Below are 18,955 nucleotides of genomic sequence, written 5' to 3'. Positions count from 1 at the left end.
GTCTATCACAAGCCACAGCAAAAGCGAGAGATGTGTCACATGATTGTAATATCACAGGTCAAAGATCAGTATAAACAAATATCCATATAAACAGATCTCTATACATCATCATTAACAGCTTCAGTGTAATGTACTCGGGACAGGAACTGAAATCTGGAAACAATGAGCTTTAACGCCTCTAGTAACACTGTTTTAACCGCTTTCCTTCGATGAAGGCCTCGTTTAGACAATCTTGACAACAGGAAGTAGCGTCACCTGCACAATAAAAATAAAAACATCCCCTGTGTTCGTAAATGACATAGTCTAAGTCAAATAATCAGTAAAAATAATATGATTTGGGGTGTGTGTAAAGACTTACATTTGATGTAAAACTACCAAAGTCACTGCTGTATTTCTCTTTCAATGCAGTTTGCTGCTTCTTTAAATTTATAAACTCAACTTTCATGTCACTTCTAGATGGTGTGAGCTGCGTTGTACAGCAAACATAATCAGTTTAAAACTAGAAAAAATTATAGACAGTATACGTTATTTATTCGTGAATTGCTTAGAATAAAATAGTTTGAAGTTTGCAATTTAAACAATTAGAAACATGTTTACCTTCAGGACGCCAGGTAAGAGTACGAACACGGCATAGCAGTGTCGAGGAATATCACCTGTGTCGGTGTCTATTTTTTGATCGTCCAAGTAAAAGTGAAGATGATTAGATGAATCTTTCATCACTCCTATCAGCCCTTTTTCCATTGTCAAGTGTCTCCATCTTGAAAGACCGTAGTTCTGTCAAAACAGAAAGGTAGCAATAATAAACTTCGAACTAATTTGTTTTGTAGAAATATTCAAAACTTTTCAAAAGCGAGGACGGAGGAGACAATTTTCAACATAAAAAGAAAGGTTTCAGGAAATGAGAAAATACAGGATTTCATTTAGAATCGTCGTCTAAATTAGTTATCTCTCCGCTCGTCGTCTCGTCATCCCCGTATCTCGCTACATTTTGTGACAGGGTGTATCGTGCTCCTTCTTTATGTCGCCACACTCGCCCCTCACGAAACAGATATGTTGGACAGATGGTAGTGAGATAACGAGCTGGGACTGTCAATGTTTTTAGCATATTTTGGTTTATATAATACTCTATACCACTTCATGAACTTAATAGTATTTAAAATGTTTTTGACTTTTGACCTAATGATGTCTTTTATTATAGGTCATTGAATAAATGAGGTAAGAAGTTTGTAAACAAAAGACAAGGTCAAAAATCAAGCTCAATGTAATTTTACATTCTTAAAATACAAGGTTTGAATTACTTTTTGAAGTGAGTCAAGTTTGGAGGGTTTAGTTTCTGTTATTCCATAGTACACGAAACCTTTGGACATAGTTTTGTCTACTCTGACCTGCACACACAAAGGCAAATAGTTCTCTGTTTTACTACTGACTTGGAATTACCTTTAAATTAATTAATCAGATACAGGTACTTCTTTTCTTAAATGTTTGTTTTTAGAGCTGGAAATAGTTCTAGAAACGATGGCTATTTCTATTTTTCAGTTATGAGAACTGCAATGAAATTTGTGAACCATTGATCCCTTTTGGACGTTGACCCAAGAACCTGTTACATCTTTGATAATGTGAATGTCTACTAACGTGTTTTATTTCAGTGATTAATTATTTTACTACACGTCTATTATTCGTTAAAGTTGCAAAATTATATAATATTGTTATATTTTTATTTTAGAACATTATGGTGATTAATTTTCTTGCTATTGCATCATCATCATCATCATCATCATCATCATCATCATCATCATCATCATCATCATCATCATAATTACCTGATATAAAACGTTTGGCTCTACCGGCCGACAAGATGCCACTACTCCAGGTCTTGCAAAATAAAGTCCATCATTTTTCTGTCCTGCAATTTTCTTGTCTAAGATCAGTGTACTGAAGATGCCAGAATTTGCATGAAAAGCCAGGTGTTGCCTCTGCACACAATGAAAACAATTTTCCTCATTTAGGATAGGATCTTGAACTTACCCGTAGTAATATATGTAATAAGTATGAAAATAAAAAAATATATATATATTTGCTTAATCGGGTCTCATTAGACCGATAAGACATTGTATCTGAGTTGTAGTTTTAAGAAAAGACTTTAAGGAAACCCTTCTTTTAATCTGACTTTAAGAAAAGTTAAAAGATAATATGATAAGGTAACAGATTTTGCTTTAATTAACAAGAAAAAACCTAGTTACATACACAACAGAGGCACAGACCGTTTCTACAGTTTTCTTTGAGGAGAAATAATTAAAAAAAAGTCATTTTTATTTTACCTGAAGATCGCTTTTCATCCTTCCCAGCATTTGTAGGTCTTTCTCAATGTGTCTGACAATGTCTTTATAGCAACTTGTATCTAGGGAAGGATTGGCCCAGACATCAGCTTCTAGGTCAGCGTCGATGTCAAGGCTGTTGACCCTGTCTGTTAGTGTTTTGGTCGCGTGTATGAGTGCAGGACACGGTGCCACCGATCGGACTCGAGCCACAATATTTTTGTGTGACATCACGGTACCTAGTCGCCCTCCAAATGAGGATTTAAACTCTTTGAGTGATGTCCTGACTTGCGAATGGGATAAACGGCTGATTTCCTTTAATTTGTTTCGAAAACCTTCCACCAGATTGCGAAGACGGTCACATACAGCGTCTACCTGTGACACGTCGTTTGCTTCACTGATATCCACATCCTCCAAACAATTGTCCACCTCAGCCATCGCCTGTTCCACAAGCTCCTCCGCCCGAGAGAGTCTGTTCGTCAAATCAGTCGTTGAAGTCTCAGCTGACTTCATTTCTTCGTCAATTTCCCTCATTAAGGAACAGTTTTTGTGTTTCATGAAGCTGCAAGGTAAACAGACAGCGAGGCGGTGGTCGCCACAAAAGTATTTCGCGTGTTTGTCGCCGTGGTCAGCACACAGTGCAGGGCGGCTGGCAGCCAGACGTTCAGGTGTCACAGTGCTGAGACCTTCCACATCGTGACTGCGAGTCGAAGAAAACTTTTTATGAGCCCTAGCACACCCTGAACACAACATGTCCTGACACTGTATACAGATAAACTCCGCACTGACACCATCACATACACAACAAACAGGATCTTTATTCAGCACACGAGCGCTATCCACCAGCGCTTCCATCACGAAATCTGTTGGCAGGGCATCGGCAATGTCAGATGAACTTTGACCTGGTCGACCATGTTTCTCGACTATAGGAGATCTGCACAGAGGACACTCGGCGTTAGGTTTTGAATCCATCCAGGAAATTACACATCCAAGGCAGAGAAGATGTCCACATTGTAAAATCTTTGGTGTGGTGAAGCCATTCATGCAGATTGCACATTCTAACTCCGTCCTCTGATCGGATGATGACGCCATCTTGGAAAAGATATAGTCAACAGCAGTATCCAAATTAGAAAATCGAATAGAAACTACACTTCAATAACTTTAGATTGGACCTTTTGCACTGTCAAAGGACTTAAAGTGACTTGTAGCATGTATCACAAGCTATGGTTTTAATACTTGTTGCTTGAAATTCTTGATGGCACAACGTTAACCTGAAAGCAATAGAAATCGTGTCGTCCATCATGAAAGCCTCCTCTGTGTGTAAAAGCTTCGACACATCCAGGAATATCCTTTCGAAAACGGCCAGAGACTAACACAAATTTTGTTCAAGGAGTTTCTGAAACCTTTCGAATACTTTTTCTTTAAAGAAATCGAAGGTGAGCTCTACTACAACCGGTGCAAATAAACGACCCTTCATTGGAGAGATCGAGATTGTCACATACCACCTCTTATCATATGACCTTAGTATCACCATGACCTAATCCAAGCTGTCAACTAAACCTTACACAAGATTCCGGGTTAGCAGTGGAAGATAAAGAAAAATGGATCAGATCCGAGCACATTTCTAGTACAACCCAACCTTTTCTTACATCAGAAGTTATAAAAGAATAAAAGAAAAGGAAAGAAAGAAAAAACAAAAATATTAAAAAGAGAAAATAATTACAACCAGCGAACCCAAGTGCCTTTATCAACTTGCTTTTATTTACTTTTTATACTGTTAATAAATTCAAAGCAAAAATGTTTTTGTAAAAATGATCTATTAATCATCTATTTCAGGGTCTTTGTCACGTGATGATGCATTTGTTTGGTTTGTTACAAGGAGTGTCTTAGCGTCATCTTCATATTACATGGTCGCCTGGCAACACAACAAGGTGGCCCATTTCCCCACGCTGCCCTCCCAACTATCTCACCCCTATCCTGTAATGTACTCATCCCTTTCTTCCATTTCATGTGTCATGAGTGAACAAAGGTGAGTAACCTGATCGAATAGCCACCCGGTGCATGTGTACTTGCACGACCCCTGACCTTTCGAATAAGATAACAAAAAACTTGTATTATTTGATAACGTCAATGATGTTTGAAGAAAATTATTGTAGAAAATCTATTTTCTACTTTTAGTGTGTTTAGTTACTTGTGAGGGCAAAGTTTTGATTAGAGCAATTAGAATAAAGACAATCGTGAAGTGGGCAAGCTGGCAGCACAACCGTCTGGCTGTCCCATTCAGCAACCGGTGGCCCAGTCGGGACTAGCAACATCTACATAAGGGGCCGCAATTAACGTAGGCCAAGGGGAGATAACTGTATAACAGTCCTACCTTTTATTGTCCACAACACATGTCTCTTGGACATAATTCCTATATATTGGGTAAGGTCAAGTTTTAATTAACGAAGGTCCCGCAAATGCTTGCAAGCAGGTTCGAGACTTGACAGGCAAAGGAAATAGCCATAAACCATTCATATTCGTATTCCGTATTCTCTCTCCCTCTCTCACTCACACACACAGACGGACAGAGTATATAGTGTTAGATAGAAACACTTTATTTATCCTTTCATCCTGGTTAATAAAGAGTTGTAATTTTCATTAACCGCTTCTCTCTCTCTCAGTTCGGCGTCATACCAAGGTTTCATAGTTTGTTTTTTTGTCACTTCTTGTTGCGATAAAGGGGTCGCTTGGCTTCACTGTTTGCCAACAACCAGCTCGGGTATTAACTCTTTCGGTGCACTCGCGTGCTGCCTGTTTTGTGGATAAAATGCGGCAGCGGCTACTTTTCGGCGTTGGTGGGTTAAAGTCCAACTTTCCTGTGTTGCTTGACCCTTTTGGAAGGACGAGTGTCGCTGGAATTGAGCTGCACCGGTTATAGATAAGCAGATAGGGGAGCTCTGGCTCATTTTGTACGACATAGACATCAAGGGTAAAAAATTGTAGCGATTTTTATTGTTAGTGGGGAACATATGTAGAATGTAAGCAGAATAATTGTTGTCCGTCTGTCTATCTGAGCACAAGTCAGTTGAAAACATTCTCAGAGAAAAGCTTTTTGGGCGTAAATTTAAGAAACGATAGCAGTTTTTCTTCCATTGATGACCCCTTGCTCAGAGGTAAGACTGAAGATTATTCTCAGCAGACAATATATGGTAGTGTGTAGACGAGGGGCCGGCGATGGTGGGTGGTCGCCGGAAGAGGCCGAAAATAGTTTTGCTGATGCTTGCGGGAAATAGTGCTGATGCAGAAGACCGCGAAAAGTGACCCACCCGAGGGGTGTATAAGGAGACAGGGCAGTTAGTATGGGGGAAAAAAGTATGTGAGAGCGAGGTTCGCCAGAGCCAGCAGCATCGACTGGCAACAGTAATACAAACTAAGAACCCACGAGAGCGTTGTCTTTTGTGTTGGTGTGGAAGGACTGTGGGAAGAGCCCAATTCTTACCCTGCTACATTTTTGGCGCCCAATGTGGGGCACTGGGCGAAACTGAACATCTCAAGTCAGCTTAGTGCCGCCAGAGACAATGGAACTAACAGAAGAGGAGAAGCGAGTGTTGGAGGCCTTCAGGAATTTGGAAGTGAAGCCAACAGCAGACACCGCTGCCGACCTGCGCCAATGGGTGGCAGGGTACGCTGCGACAAGGGATGGAGTGGAGACTGCGCCGCTGAATGCCAGCGGACCACAGACACCGCGACTGTCGCCATTTTCCGGGGGCAAGAACGACACAGCGCTGGACCTGTGGAAGTATGAACTGATGTGTTTGCGGGGGAGGTATACAGACGCTGTTGTGTTGGAAGCTGTCCGCCGTTCTTTGAAAGGAGAGGCGGCCAGAGTGGCCATGCGTCTGTGCCCGCACGCGACATTGAGCGAGGTGCTGCAGAAATTTGACAGTATTTTTGGTCTCGTGGTGTGTGACCAAGATCTACTCGGGTCCTTCTACACTCCGCGCCAGGAGGCTGGGGAGAATGTCACGCAGTGGCGGTGTCGCATAGAAGACATCCTGACACAAGCCCTGAGTGCGCGCCTGATAGAAAGACGCGCATACAGCGAGACGCTGCACTGCAGACTGTGGGGAGGCCTACGGCAACCCCTAAAGGATCGAACTGCCTACAAGTTCGAAATCCACCACCAACTGGTGCAACTTACCTTGTAGTGGTGTGGTGGCTTGTGTGCCTCGACGACCCACAGAGCTATGTCGGCGGGAGCCTTGTGCTCCTGGCAGGTCCAACCAAGCCGAACAGGTCTGTCAGGGTAGAGGCCAGACTAAAATGTTGCACCCTGGCCCTCCAGGTTGGGGGTTTTGCTATGGGTTAACAACCCATTCAAGTAAAACGTAAACTGTTACAGAAACTGCAACAATATCACAACAAGGGCCTGGTCAGGAAGATTCCTCTCCAGAAGAGCTCATGACGCAGGCTGGTGAAAGCCCTAGGGAAGCCAGCTCGCCGACTCATCTTCTGACGACCAAGGCAAGAACTAGGATAGGGACCTGGAATATCAGAACCCTCTATGAAAGTGGAAAATCAGCTCAAGTGGCGAGGGAAATGAGAAGATACAATATCACGGTCCTCGGGTTATGTGAAACCAGATGGAATGGAAGTGGGCAGGCCAGACTAACATCAGGGGAAACCATCATTTACTCTGGCCACAAAGACCTGGACCACAACCATTCCCAGGGAGTAGCATTGCTGATGTCAACAGAGGCAACAAAGGCGCTGAGGGCCTGGGAACCAGTCTCACCACGGCTCATGTCTGCAAGATTCAATGCTAAAGGAAGGAAGACTACCATCATCCAGTGCTATGCACCAACAAATGCCGCAGATGAAGAGGAAAAAGAAGAATTCTATAACTCCCTGCAGTCTCTTCTTGACCGTACACCAAGAAGAGATCTGAAGATTATTATGGGAGACCTAAATGCCAAAGTGGAGATGACAACACCAACAGAGAGCTCATCATGGGAAGACATGGCGTCGGCACCTGCAATGAAAACGGGGAGCTCTTCATAGACTTCTGCGCTTTCAACGACCATGTCATTGGTGGCACTGTATTCCCACACAAGAATATACACAAAACAACGTGGACTTCCCCATATATGGCCAGACGGAAAACCAGATCGACCATATAACAGTTGGTCGAAGGTGGAGAAGGAGTCTCCAAGATGTCAGAGTGAGAAGAGGAGCAGATGCTGCTTCAGACCACCAGCTTCTAATAGCAGTCTTCAAGATCAAGCTGAAGTCCTTCATTGATACAGCAGGCAGACCACATCACAAGTTCAATACCCAGTACTTCAAGAACAAGGAGACACGGGAAATTTATAACTGTGAAATTAAGAATAAGTATGAGGCCCTTTCAGGATTGGCGGAAGAATCTGTGGAAGAACACTGGTCAACACTCAAAAGAATTTGGAAGTCAACCTGTACAGATGTTCTAGGAAAGAGGGAAAGAAAACATAAGGAATGGATGACCCAAGAGACCTGGGCAAAGATTGAATCAAGAAAGGGACTGAAACAGAAGCTCAACCAGTGCCAAGACCAGCAAGAGAAAGAAGGTCTCAGAGCGAAATACTGGGAAGCCAACCGCCAAGTGAAGAGGTCGGCAAGGGAGGACAAGAGACGCTTCACCCATGAACTAACAGAGGAAGCAGAGACAGCAGCCACACAGGGAAACATGAAGAGATTATATGAAATAACACGAACTCTGTCAGGCAAGAGCGTAAACTCAAACAAGCCGGTGAAAGACAAAAACGGCAAGACCATAACAAATGATGCAGAGCAAAGAGACCGCTGGATGGAGTACATCGAAGAGATGCTGAATAGACCTCATCCACCATCCTTACCTGACATACCACCAGCAACTGAACAACTTCACGTCAACACCAGCCCTCCCACTAAGACAGAAATCATCAAAGCTATCAAAAGCATGAAAAATGGCAAAGCAGCAGGCCCGGACGGCATACCTCCAGAAGCATTAAAGGCAGACCCAGAAACAACAGCAACAATTTTACAGCCCCTCCTACACAAGATCTGGGAACAAGAGCTAGTCCCAGCAGTCTGGAAATTAGGCCACCTGGTCAAACTACCAAAGAAAGGAGACCTGTCCCAGTGCAACAACTGGCGGGGAATCATGCTGCTGTCCATCCCCAGCAAAGTCCTGACAAGGATAATACTAGAGAGACTGAAGAAGGCACTAGACATGAGAATGAGACCAGAACAAGCAGGGTTTCGCCAGGACAAATCATGCACTGACCACATTGCAACCCTTCGTATCATCATAGAACAGTCCATCGAATGGCAATCCTCCCTTTATATAACCTTTGTGGACTATGAGAAGGCCTTCGACAGTGTAGACAGGGACGTCATCTGGAGACTGATGAACGACTATGGTATTCCACCTAAATTCATAAACATCGTCCAGGGATTGTACGAAGACTCATCCTGCCAAGTTATCCATAATGGCAAACTCACTAAACCTTTTTTAATGAAGACTGGTGTAAGACAGGGTTGCATATTATCACCGACAATCTTCCTGATGGTCATAGACTGGGTTATGCGTAAGACGACCCAAGACAACAACACCGGTATCGAGTGGACCTTCACTAAACAGCTAGAAGACCTGGACTTTGCAGATGACATTAGTCTCCTATCTCATCGGCAGCAGCATGCACAAACCAAACTGAGCAAGCTGGCAGAGGAAGCAGAAAAGACCGGCTTAAAGATCAACAAAAAGAAGACCGAAGTGATGAAATTCAACAACAAGCAGGAACTCCCAATTCAACTTCAAGGAGAGAACATCCTAGAAACAGACCGCTTCACATATCTGGGGAGCATCGTCAGCAAGGATGGTGGAGCGGACGACGACATCAGAAGCCGCATAAACAAGGCCAGGCATGCTTTCAACAGTCTGCGCCCCATCTAGAACTCCCGAGCACTATCCCTTCGCAGCAAGACCCGCATATTTAACACCAATGTGAAGGCAGTCCTACTGTATGGCTCTGAAACTTGGAGAGTGACAAACACCATCAACAACAAGCTCCAGACCTTTACCAACCGATGCCTTCGCCATATTTTGAGAATAAGATGGCCTGAGAGGATCTCCAACAGCAGCCTGTGGGAAAGAACTAACAAGAATGCCACTAGTCAAGACATCAAAAAGCGCAAGTGGGGCTGGATAGGACACACCCTGCGCAAACCAGCTGACACCATTGCCAGGCAGGCACTTGACTGGAACCCGCAGGGGAAGAGGAAAGTTGGGAGACCAAAACAGACTTGGAGAAGATCAGTAGAGAGCGAGGCAAAGGCTGCCGGAACCACATGGGCCCAACTGAGGGGGGCTGCCCAAAACCGGGTTCGCTGGCGAGGTGTTGTTGCGGCCCTATGCTCCTTGAGGAGTAGCAAGGAATGATGATGATGATGATGACAAGTTCGAAATGGAGACAGACGTGGACGCTCTATTTCGCAGCTTAAGGCAGGCCGAGCAGGAGGCCGAGGGACCAGCACCAAAGACAGGTGCTGGAAAGCAAGCGGCGGTCAACGCTGCACAAACCATCCCGGCCGAAGACTGGAATGCAGAGGTCAGGAAGCTGTCGGCTGAGGTGCAGTCGTTGCGGCACCAACTGCAACAAGGACCACGCAACGAGCCTGCGGCTGGCAAGGCGTTAAACCAGCGGCCACCACGCTCCAGCTACGAGGACGACGGGCCTACATGCTTCAGGTGTGGCGGCAAGGGCCACATCAAAGTGGGGTGTCGCATGCGCATTGACCATCTGCGCAAGCCCCTAAACTACAGGCTGACCTGCAGAAAGGAGCAACGGGTTGACCAACGTTCACCGGCACACGGCCCCGCTGGCGAGAAAACATTGATAGGACCCAGCACATGTGTAGATGTCTGCATCGAAGGTGTGGCCACGGCAGCGCTGCTGGATACAGGTGCCACTGTATCAACGGTGACGGAGACATTCCATCGCCAGAAGCTGGCACACCTGGCCGTCTGTCCGCTTCAAGAAGTGTTACGTATTGAGTGTGCGGATGGCCGAATGCTCCCGTACGTAGGATACATCCAAGCGGATATACGAGTGGAGGGGGCAGGGGGCGGGACTGATAGTCTCCCCTGCCTACTGCTGGTCATTCCAGCAACCAGATATAGTGACAGTGTTCCAGTGCAGCTAGGTACCAATGTCCTGGAACAGCTTATGCACCAGGCACAAGACAAGCAAGGATCCCAATTCCTGCAGGACGCACAGCTACAACCAGTACTGCATCGTTCCTTTCGCTGCCTAGCGATGCGGAACAGAGCGCCGCGCATGAATCGCAACAAGCCGTACGCGCGCGGTTTACAGACAACGACCATCAGATCAGTCAACAATGTTTCGTGTGAAAGTGCCATGGGTATGACGGAAGCGGCACCAGACTCTGTAAACTCAGTGGTTATCTCGCCTGATTTGACAGTGAAACAGCAGGCGGGCAGAGACACGATTAGCGTCCAGACCGACAATTCTGGAACCAGTGGAACTAATAATAGTGGCAAACTCACACGTGTAAAGGACGCAACTGAGCATACAAATGGATCAAAGAAAAAACGGACTCTTCGCCGCAACATGTTGCTACCAGTGAGCGGATTAATACAGGATGCGCATCAACCAGAAGATGCGAGGGATTACTCGCTTTATCGGAGGAAACGAAAGCCACGCCGCCAGTTCAGAAAGGACGACACATCTAGTGCAGAGTCATCCGCCGGTGAAAATGAGAGAGACAGTGACACGTCTAGCTCTGTGGTCGTACATACCCGGCCGCCAACTACCAGATCAAGAGGACAGCCGCCGGCGAGTGATGACAGTGACCAAGAACAGCAAGCAAGAGCGGACAATGAGGCAGAACCACCCAGGCCACTCCCTGATCCTGATTCAGAGAGCACCACCCTTCCTCCACTGCCCAATGACAACGACAGTCAAGTGCCGGATGTTCAGGAAGGAGGGAGAGATGAGGAGGGGGCTAAGCCACGTGCAGTGGTTACCCCGCCTCTGTCACCACGCCACGCCCCGCGAGCGTCCACAAGGCCACGTCAGCAACCGACGTGGATGAGGAGCGAAGACTACATACTTCGCCAGCAGCAAACACTAGGTAATTATAGCTTTAAATGTGACAAACTGAAAATGCTGCTGAGCAAGCTATCTTTAGAAAAACTGCCTGAGACTGTGGTGACCACGCTCATTAAGGCTGTCTGGCCACTGTTATAAACGCAACATGGCTACAGCAACAATTTGTACATTTATGTTTATAAGTTTGCCTAAGATGTATATATTTTTATAGCACGTTACATTTGGAAAAAAATATGGGTTCTAGTTTTAAATGTCGAGGACAACATTTCTCCTCGAGGGGGTGTATATGGTAGTGTGTAGACAAGGGGGCGGCGATGGTGGGTGGTCGCCGGAAGAGGCCGAAAATAGTTCAATTCAATTCAATTCAATTCAATTCAATTTAACTTTATTATCTCACTAGGAGAAATTAAAAGACGTGGTAAAACAACTGGCTGATAATAAAACTTATAATAAAAACTTAATAACAACTTAATTCCACTCAAACTATCATCTCACACAAACACCTACAGTCCATGTAAATACCCGACTAAATAAGAAACAACACTAAAACTATATTCCCAAAACCACACACCCACACCCTCACACTCACAAATCCTTCCAACACTTATTCAGTAATACAACAGACTGGTGTATAAAACTATTCGAGAACGGGGCAGTGGAAGCTCTGGGTACAATAAAACGTCTCTTGGACGGAAGAAGGTTATAGTATTGAGCTAAAACATGTGTACTATCTTTCACAATCACTCTCGCTTTCCGTACTACTCGCCTCGCATACAACTCACTCAGACACTCCTGCTTCTCCCCAATCACCTTCCCACTCACACGCACAACTCTATCTAACACATTCCTATTACTAGCTCTCAATCCTCCATACCAACATAAAAATCCAAATGTCAACACAGACTCAAAGAAAACATCTATAAAAAAGCACTTAAAACCTTTTTTGTTGACATCCAGGAACGGAGTTTTTTGTAAAACAGTACAATCGAGATTGACATTTCTTATGAATAACCTCAGTATTGGTGTTAAAAGTGAGTTTGTCGTCAATCACAGTTCCTAAATATTTGTACTTCAACACGTTCAACCTTGGCACCATCAATATAGAGGTCAGGGATAACAGTGCTCTTGCGTCTGAAATCAATCACCAGCTCTTTTGTTTTCTTTACATTTAGATCAAGATAGTTTTCTTTGCACCAGTTATGAAATTTATCTACTGCATCAACATAGGCAGAGTGTGAGTTGGAGAAGGTCTAGGAGAGCAGTATCATCAGAGTATTTAATCAAGAGAGATGAATCAGTGCCACGACAGTCATTGGTATAGAGGGTGAAGATGACAGGCGAGAGACATGTACCTGAGGGCTCCCAACAGATGTATTTCTGGAAGAGGAGAGTGCATGCTGGAAACAGACTGTCTGGGAACGTTTACCAGAAAGTTAACAATCCATAGGATGAGTTTGGGGCTGACATCAAGTTGAAGAAGTTTCAGAGCTAACAGATGAGGCTGTTATAGTATTAAAATGCAGAAGAAAAATCAATAAAAAGAATGTGTACATAGGAGCCAGACCTGTCTAAGTGAGAGTATGCATTGTGCAGAAGAGTGAGTGTGGCATCGTCAGTGGATCTGTGCTGTTTGTATGCAAATTGAAAGGGATCGAGGTGTTGTTGTGTCTGTGAGAGAAGTGTGCGAAGGATGATGCGTTCGAAGCATTTCATAACAATAGAGGTCAATGCCACGGGCCTGTAATCATTTAGTGCAAGTTTTGCTGATGCTTGCGGAAAAAGTGCTGATGCAGAAGAGGGCGAAAATAGTTTTGCTGATGCATGCAGGAAAAGTGCTGATGCTTGCGGAAAAAGTGCTGATGCTTGCGGGAAAAAGTGCTGATGCATAAGAGGGCGAAAAAAGTTTTGCTGATGCTTGCGGAAAAAGTGCTGATGCAGAAGACCGCGAAAAGTGACCCACCCGAGGGGTATATAAGGAGACAGGGCAGTTAGTGTGAGGGAGAAAGTATGTGAGATCAAAGCTCGACAGCGCCAGCAGCATCGACTGGCATCAGTAATACAAACTAAGAACCCACGAGAGCGTTGTCTTTTGTGTTGGTGTGGAAGGATTGTGGGAAGAGACCAATTCTTACCCTGCTACAGTAGCTTCCCTTGTCAGTGCTACCGTAAATCTGACGTGTCTATCATTAATATGTCTGAGTGTCGTAAAATGACTAAAAAGTAAACAAATGTTAATTTATTATAGCTTATGTAACGGAAATTCTTTTAATTTTTTTAGTATTCATAAAAATAATTCTCTTATTTTGAGCATGCTGTGAGGCTACGATTAATACTTGTTGCATATTTCTCATCATATTGTCGGAAAGAAACGTCGATACATTAAAGAGGTGTACGAATATCATTATTAACAGAAATTATATCTAGGTTTTACAAAAATGCATAGTTACAGGTTTAATAGTACAAATTGATCGATAAGATTCTTAACAACTCTTAAAAATAACAGTTTATCCGCCTTTGATCAGTTTAAGCAAGGTTACTTACCTGACTCTTCCCGGAAGCAAACCGTTCTTCTCAACAGGGAATTTCCGTGTGAGTAGACAGGTGTATGTTCTGTGTTGATAACTTTAAATAGAAGACACTCTACACTGTGAATAACTAACTCTCTGTTCGCACTGTAGAGTATCACAAGCCACAGGATGTGTGTGCAGTGAGTGTATCAGGTGTAAATAAATGTATACATTGAAGGAATTTTTTTTTTTCAGTTGATAGCGGCAGTTGAAATATTCCCAAAGGCCAGATCTCTGACTACTTCTACTAATTTACCATAAAGATAAAGAAGAAAAGAATTTGTTATATGACATCTTTTGCTGCTTTAAGGACAGTGGCTACATGTCCTTATTAGTAATTACTTCTCAATCTTTTAATACCACAAACCAGACATTTGTATAAAAATATATAAACAGATACATGTATATAGTTCCCTGCATAGATATATTTTTGGTGGTAAAATGAAACAGATAGTATTATTATAATCCATAAATTGAATATATTCTTGTGCAAACATTATATATAAATTACTTATACAGTGTACAATGTACATAGAACAGACCACCTTCTATCCCTGCTGTCACTGACTGCTTGCTGTTTGTTAGAGATGGCATCTAGCCTTTTATTGTGTTAAAGTAAGGCTCTGCTTCTGCGATTAAACCAAATGTTTACTTTAGTTAAATAGAAAAACAAACACTTTAATTTTGAATTAATACATTTCATTCAGCAGTGGAAGAGTAGTAGAATTAGCAACATGAGTAGTAAAAGGGTAGCAGGTAGACTGTGTGTAGGAGCAGTAAAAGTTATGTCTAAAAATTTATATAAATAACCTGGTGACTAAAAATATTTTGTATATAGGTACAGATATATGCTTGTATGTGAAGACTTATACTTTTAAGTATTACTCTCTGAAGACTGTATGCAGTGATTCAAAATTAGTACTTTTTCTTGAAAAAAATTATCAACTTTTATATAACCTATGAACGATATAAAATTAAGTGACAACTATAAAGAACAATTTAATACAAGAGGTGAAAAGTTTTTAAAAGTAAAGAATGAGCAATACAGTAAAAACAATTAGTTTTACAAAAATTGAACGTCAGGTAATAGAAGGCAACTTATTGTAAACCCTGTAGATTGCTGAAAGATTTAAAGTCTTTATTGCTTCAACAATACACATCAAATTTTTAAGTATGTTAACTGATACAAGAAACCTTTTATCTATCAATAATGCTAAAAGTAAATCTCGTACTGAGTAAATGAAGGACAATTTGTCAATGAAAACTCAAAAATCTTAATCTTTCAGTCGAAACATATTGAAATACCAATAAAAGCGCAATAGAGAAGCCAGGAACAATACAAAAAGAATCATTCAGCGCATGGGCAGTACATTCTTGGTAGTTTAAGCAGATCGAGCTACACACCTTCACCTTCATTGATAAAGATAAAGAGTGAGTAGAATCAAAGAGAAGCTCACAGTACCACCTAGTCACTTTTACGGTTGCCGAAAAATAATTTCAGATAATGAGTAGCAAAAACAAAGCAAAACGGATGAAGGCCAAGTGAGAGCCAACTTTAATTTTGCCCTGGGAGAAAGTATATATGTAGGAAAAGAATCTGTAAGGGGAACTGGGCAGGAGCGATGTTGCAGTTTGAAAATCTTTGTCTGTACATAACTGTGTGTCTGGAGGGGGTAAAGGGCAGCTGATATAACTGCAATAAAAGTCTCATGTTAATAGTTTTTTCATGGGCTTCAACAAAAAAAAAAATAAAACGCGAAACAGTTCAACATTTTTTGTTTTGGATAGTAAACAGGTGAATTAAATAAATACATTAGGGCTGACAATGGCAATATCAATACCCAGGCTGATGTCGTAAATCAAGAACATATTCACTTGTTCCTATCACAGCCTTTTTGTTCTTCACATTTTTTCATATCCTTCTAGATGGAGGAAGTGCTGTGACCTACTCAACGAAGACAAAAGTAGCATGGATCAGGTAAACATGGTTTAATACGATACATACATACAAAAAAAAAAAAAGTTAAAGAAAAGCTCTGGGATCTATTACTACTACTTCTGCTACTATTTCTTCTACTACGAACCACAACAAAATGTCTAAACAGAATTTAAAAAGAAGTATTAAAAAAAGTACACTTGTAAGTTGCTATAATCAAAAATGAAATAAAAGTGGCTTTGTTTTCATCATTCATGACTTACAGATGTCAAGGTTCATTTTCGATGTTAACATGTAAAAGACCCTTAAAGTTTCCCTAGGCAACCACAAACATCTCTATAATGTTACTTTTACCTATGATATTACCTTATTAACTGTACCGTAAATATCAAAGACAGCAAAACAGGGTTGTTTAACATCTTTTGCTGCAACACCCCGGTCCTGTCCGTCGACGAAGAGGTGAAGATCGTTGGATGTGTCCACCAGGACCCCAACTCGACTCCCGACTTGAAGTCTCTTGAGACCTTCGCCAATTGTGCTCATCACCTGAAGACAAATGACTGATGACTAATGCTTTTAATAAATTATAGGTTTAGAAGTGAAATTATTTGATTCCATCAGTCCCCCAAGTTGACTCCCAATTCGAATTCTATTGTGACCTGTTAGTGTTTTTGTTACTGTGAACAATGACAGACAAATATGATCCCCTCTGCGAGCTATGAGGCAAATCATCTATTGGGCAAATATTGGCAAAATCTTGGTTTAGGGCAAGGGTGATTTGGTGGGTTTTTTTTTTTCGTGATTCACAAAGGAAAGTGAACTTAGTTGAAATCTGATTTTCTCAGCAAAATTAAAGCTTTAATGTGATGCATTTCGGTTTACTTATTGGATATTCCTCAGCTTAAGATATTATTTCCACACATCTGGGGTAGTATCCCACTCTATTCCTGAGGCACACCTCTATAAGCGTTACTAGGAAACTGTCACAATCTTGACCTATTAAGATATCCCAGCTCACTTATTAGCTTCACATTCACATACAACTCTAATGTTAGTACTATTGACCTCTTTCTGCAATAATTTTCAAAAGATAATGAAATATTAAATTTGGGTAATGGCGCTGAGTTTTACCTACTCACTAAAACAGTGACATAAAATGAAACAGTTAAGAATGCTGATGAAGAAAAAATATTAAAACATTTAACTTTATCTGTCACACATAGACCAAACAAGCCCTTTTCCTATTTTACCCTACGTGTTGCCATGGAAACCTACACGTGATTTTTGGTGAAAGACGCAGTCGGGCTCGATGATGACGGAGTCTTTAAGGCCTGTGATAAACATCGTCACAACGAGGCCTGGATGAGGGTTTGTTATCACACCCAGGCTTAACGAGCCGTCTTCTGCTAACACTTCGTCAACTGCCACCTGCATCAACATTACAGTGTCATGACATGACAAACAGCGACTACGGGACCTACACCGCGAAAAGCGCGATAAGACACAATGTATGCTAAGATGGGTTAATACTAAATCTTTTGTTACTGATTTAAAATAAAAATATGAAACAGATGTTAGATTTGTTATCTCTTCGTCTCTAGGCCATAAAATAAAAGTACATAGCAGCAACATAACATTTCCTTTGAAATATTTATTTTATTGTAAATAATAATAAAAATAAAGTGTCATCATTACTTCATACAAGACGTTTGCCACCATAACGTCACGTGACACAACCACTCCATCACCGATGTGCTCTGGCTCTATCTTCTTCGCGGTCGTGTTATAGTTTGTTAGTCGAATGTTAGTCCCGCAATTTTCATGGAACACAAGGACAGATGGCGGTGTCGTCAACTGTGAAAAAATGTCAATTGTCTTGAGGATAAAATATATGAACAAGTGTTTCATTGTAACAATAACAACAATTCATTGCATGACATACTGAATTCCTTTGGATGGCAAAACTCCTTTAGCATTCTCTCACACACGCACACACCTTTTTCTGTCGCTATTTCTCTATCTCATTCACACACCCATTGAGAGAGAAAGAGCGATAAACACGGACTTAGGGTTACAGAAACACACTCACTCACACAACAATTTGTGAGAATCTACACATAACAATAGAGAAGGTAATTTTTACTCACACTTACATTCTCGCTTGAAAATAGTTTACCTTTGACTCTGTTTTCTGCTGCTCCAACATAAGTAGCTCTCTTTCTACACGTCCCACAACTTCTTCAATATTATTTTCACTTGACAAGGGCTTCATTAACAGCTCTACGTTCACGTCGGCGCTGAGGTCAAGGCTGTTGACCCTGTCTGTCAGAGCCTGTGTCAATTGTATCAGTGCAGGACGTGGTGACACTGCCACCGCTCGCGTCACAATGTGTTTGTGTGACGTCACCTTACCTAGACGGTTGCTAAGGTCCGTCTTGACGTCATGTAATGAATTCCTGATTTGGAGATGTGACGTACGTGTTTTTTCCTTCCACTTGTTACGAACATCTTCCAACAGCTTGTGAAGACGGTCACATGTCTTGTCCACCTGCGCCATGTCTTCTTGTTCGCTGACATCAACGTCCTGTAGACGTGACGTCAGCTGACCTATAGCCTGCTCTAGCTTCTGCTCCGCTTCTACCAGAATCTTCGTTAGATCGGTAAGTGAATTTTGAGTTGTTGTCAATTTCATCCTGAAGGTCACTTACATTTAGACATTCTCTGTGCTTCTCAGACTTACAGGCTGAGCAGACAGCGAGTTGGTGCTTGAAGCAGAAGAACTCCGCGTGTTTGTCGCCGTGGTCAGCACACAGTGCAGGGCGGCTGGCAGCCAGACGTTCAGGTGTCACAGTGCTGACACTCTCCACATCGTGACTGCTGCTTACCGAGAGTTTTTTATGAGCCTTTGTACACGCTGAACACAACATGTCCTGACACTGCATACAGATGAAGTCCGCCCTGACGTCCTCACACACACAACAAAGGTGATCTTTACTCAGCACACGA

General features: G+C 42.5%; 3 protein-coding genes across 6 annotated transcripts; 1 reads left to right on the top strand and 2 right to left on the bottom strand.

Moving 5' to 3' along the window:
• Positions 1 to 31: 31 nt before the first annotated feature.
• LOC112576291 (protein PML-like) lies at positions 32 to 14,036 on the bottom strand. 3 transcript variants are annotated; one of them, XM_025258642.1, is made up of 6 exons: positions 13,988 to 14,036; positions 2,319 to 3,407; positions 1,821 to 1,973; positions 1,299 to 1,385; positions 598 to 774; positions 32 to 255 (listed from the first exon to the last, which is right to left on the bottom strand). In XM_025258642.1, the coding sequence occupies exons 2-6, from the start codon at positions 3,405 to 3,407 to the stop codon at positions 223 to 225; spliced, it is 1,539 nt and encodes a 512-aa protein (XP_025114427.1). In that variant the 5' UTR covers positions 13,988 to 14,036; the 3' UTR covers positions 32 to 222. The 3 variants fall into 3 exon arrangements, with proteins under 3 accessions (XP_025114427.1, XP_025114426.1, XP_025114428.1); XM_025258641.1 differs by lacking the exon at positions 13,988 to 14,036 and having other exon boundaries at positions 2,319 to 3,422; XM_025258643.1 differs by lacking the exons at positions 1,299 to 1,385; positions 13,988 to 14,036 and having other exon boundaries at positions 2,319 to 3,422.
• On the top strand, positions 5,833 to 11,908 carry LOC112576263. The gene is made up of 2 exons (XM_025258583.1): positions 5,833 to 6,472; positions 9,779 to 11,908. The coding sequence occupies exons 1-2, from the start codon at positions 5,876 to 5,878 to the stop codon at positions 11,582 to 11,584; spliced, it is 2,403 nt and encodes an 800-aa protein (XP_025114368.1). The 5' UTR covers positions 5,833 to 5,875; the 3' UTR covers positions 11,585 to 11,908.
• A 1,070-nt stretch (positions 14,037 to 15,106) lies between the features above and the next one.
• On the bottom strand, positions 15,107 to 17,771 carry LOC112576302 (neuralized-like protein 4). 2 transcript variants are annotated; one of them, XR_003101795.1, is made up of 4 exons: positions 17,645 to 17,771; positions 17,200 to 17,377; positions 16,316 to 16,495; positions 15,107 to 15,958 (listed from the first exon to the last, which is right to left on the bottom strand). XR_003101795.1 is itself a non-coding variant. In XM_025258658.1 (4 exons), exons 1-4 carry the CDS (start codon positions 17,666 to 17,668, stop codon positions 15,926 to 15,928), a joined length of 390 nt encoding a protein of 129 aa, XP_025114443.1. In that variant the 5' UTR covers positions 17,669 to 17,765; the 3' UTR covers positions 15,107 to 15,925. The 2 variants fall into 2 exon arrangements, 1 of the variants encoding a protein (XP_025114443.1); XM_025258658.1 differs by having other exon boundaries at positions 17,225 to 17,377; positions 17,645 to 17,765.
• Positions 17,772 to 18,955: the final 1,184 nt, after the last annotated feature.

This window comes from Pomacea canaliculata, linkage group LG11 (genome assembly GCF_003073045.1).
Source record: "Pomacea canaliculata isolate SZHN2017 linkage group LG11, ASM307304v1, whole genome shotgun sequence".
NCBI classification, from domain to species: Eukaryota; Metazoa; Mollusca; class Gastropoda; order Architaenioglossa; family Ampullariidae; genus Pomacea; species Pomacea canaliculata.
Note: the sequence above shows the minus strand (reverse complement) of the source record. Positions and strands in the feature narration are given on the sequence as shown.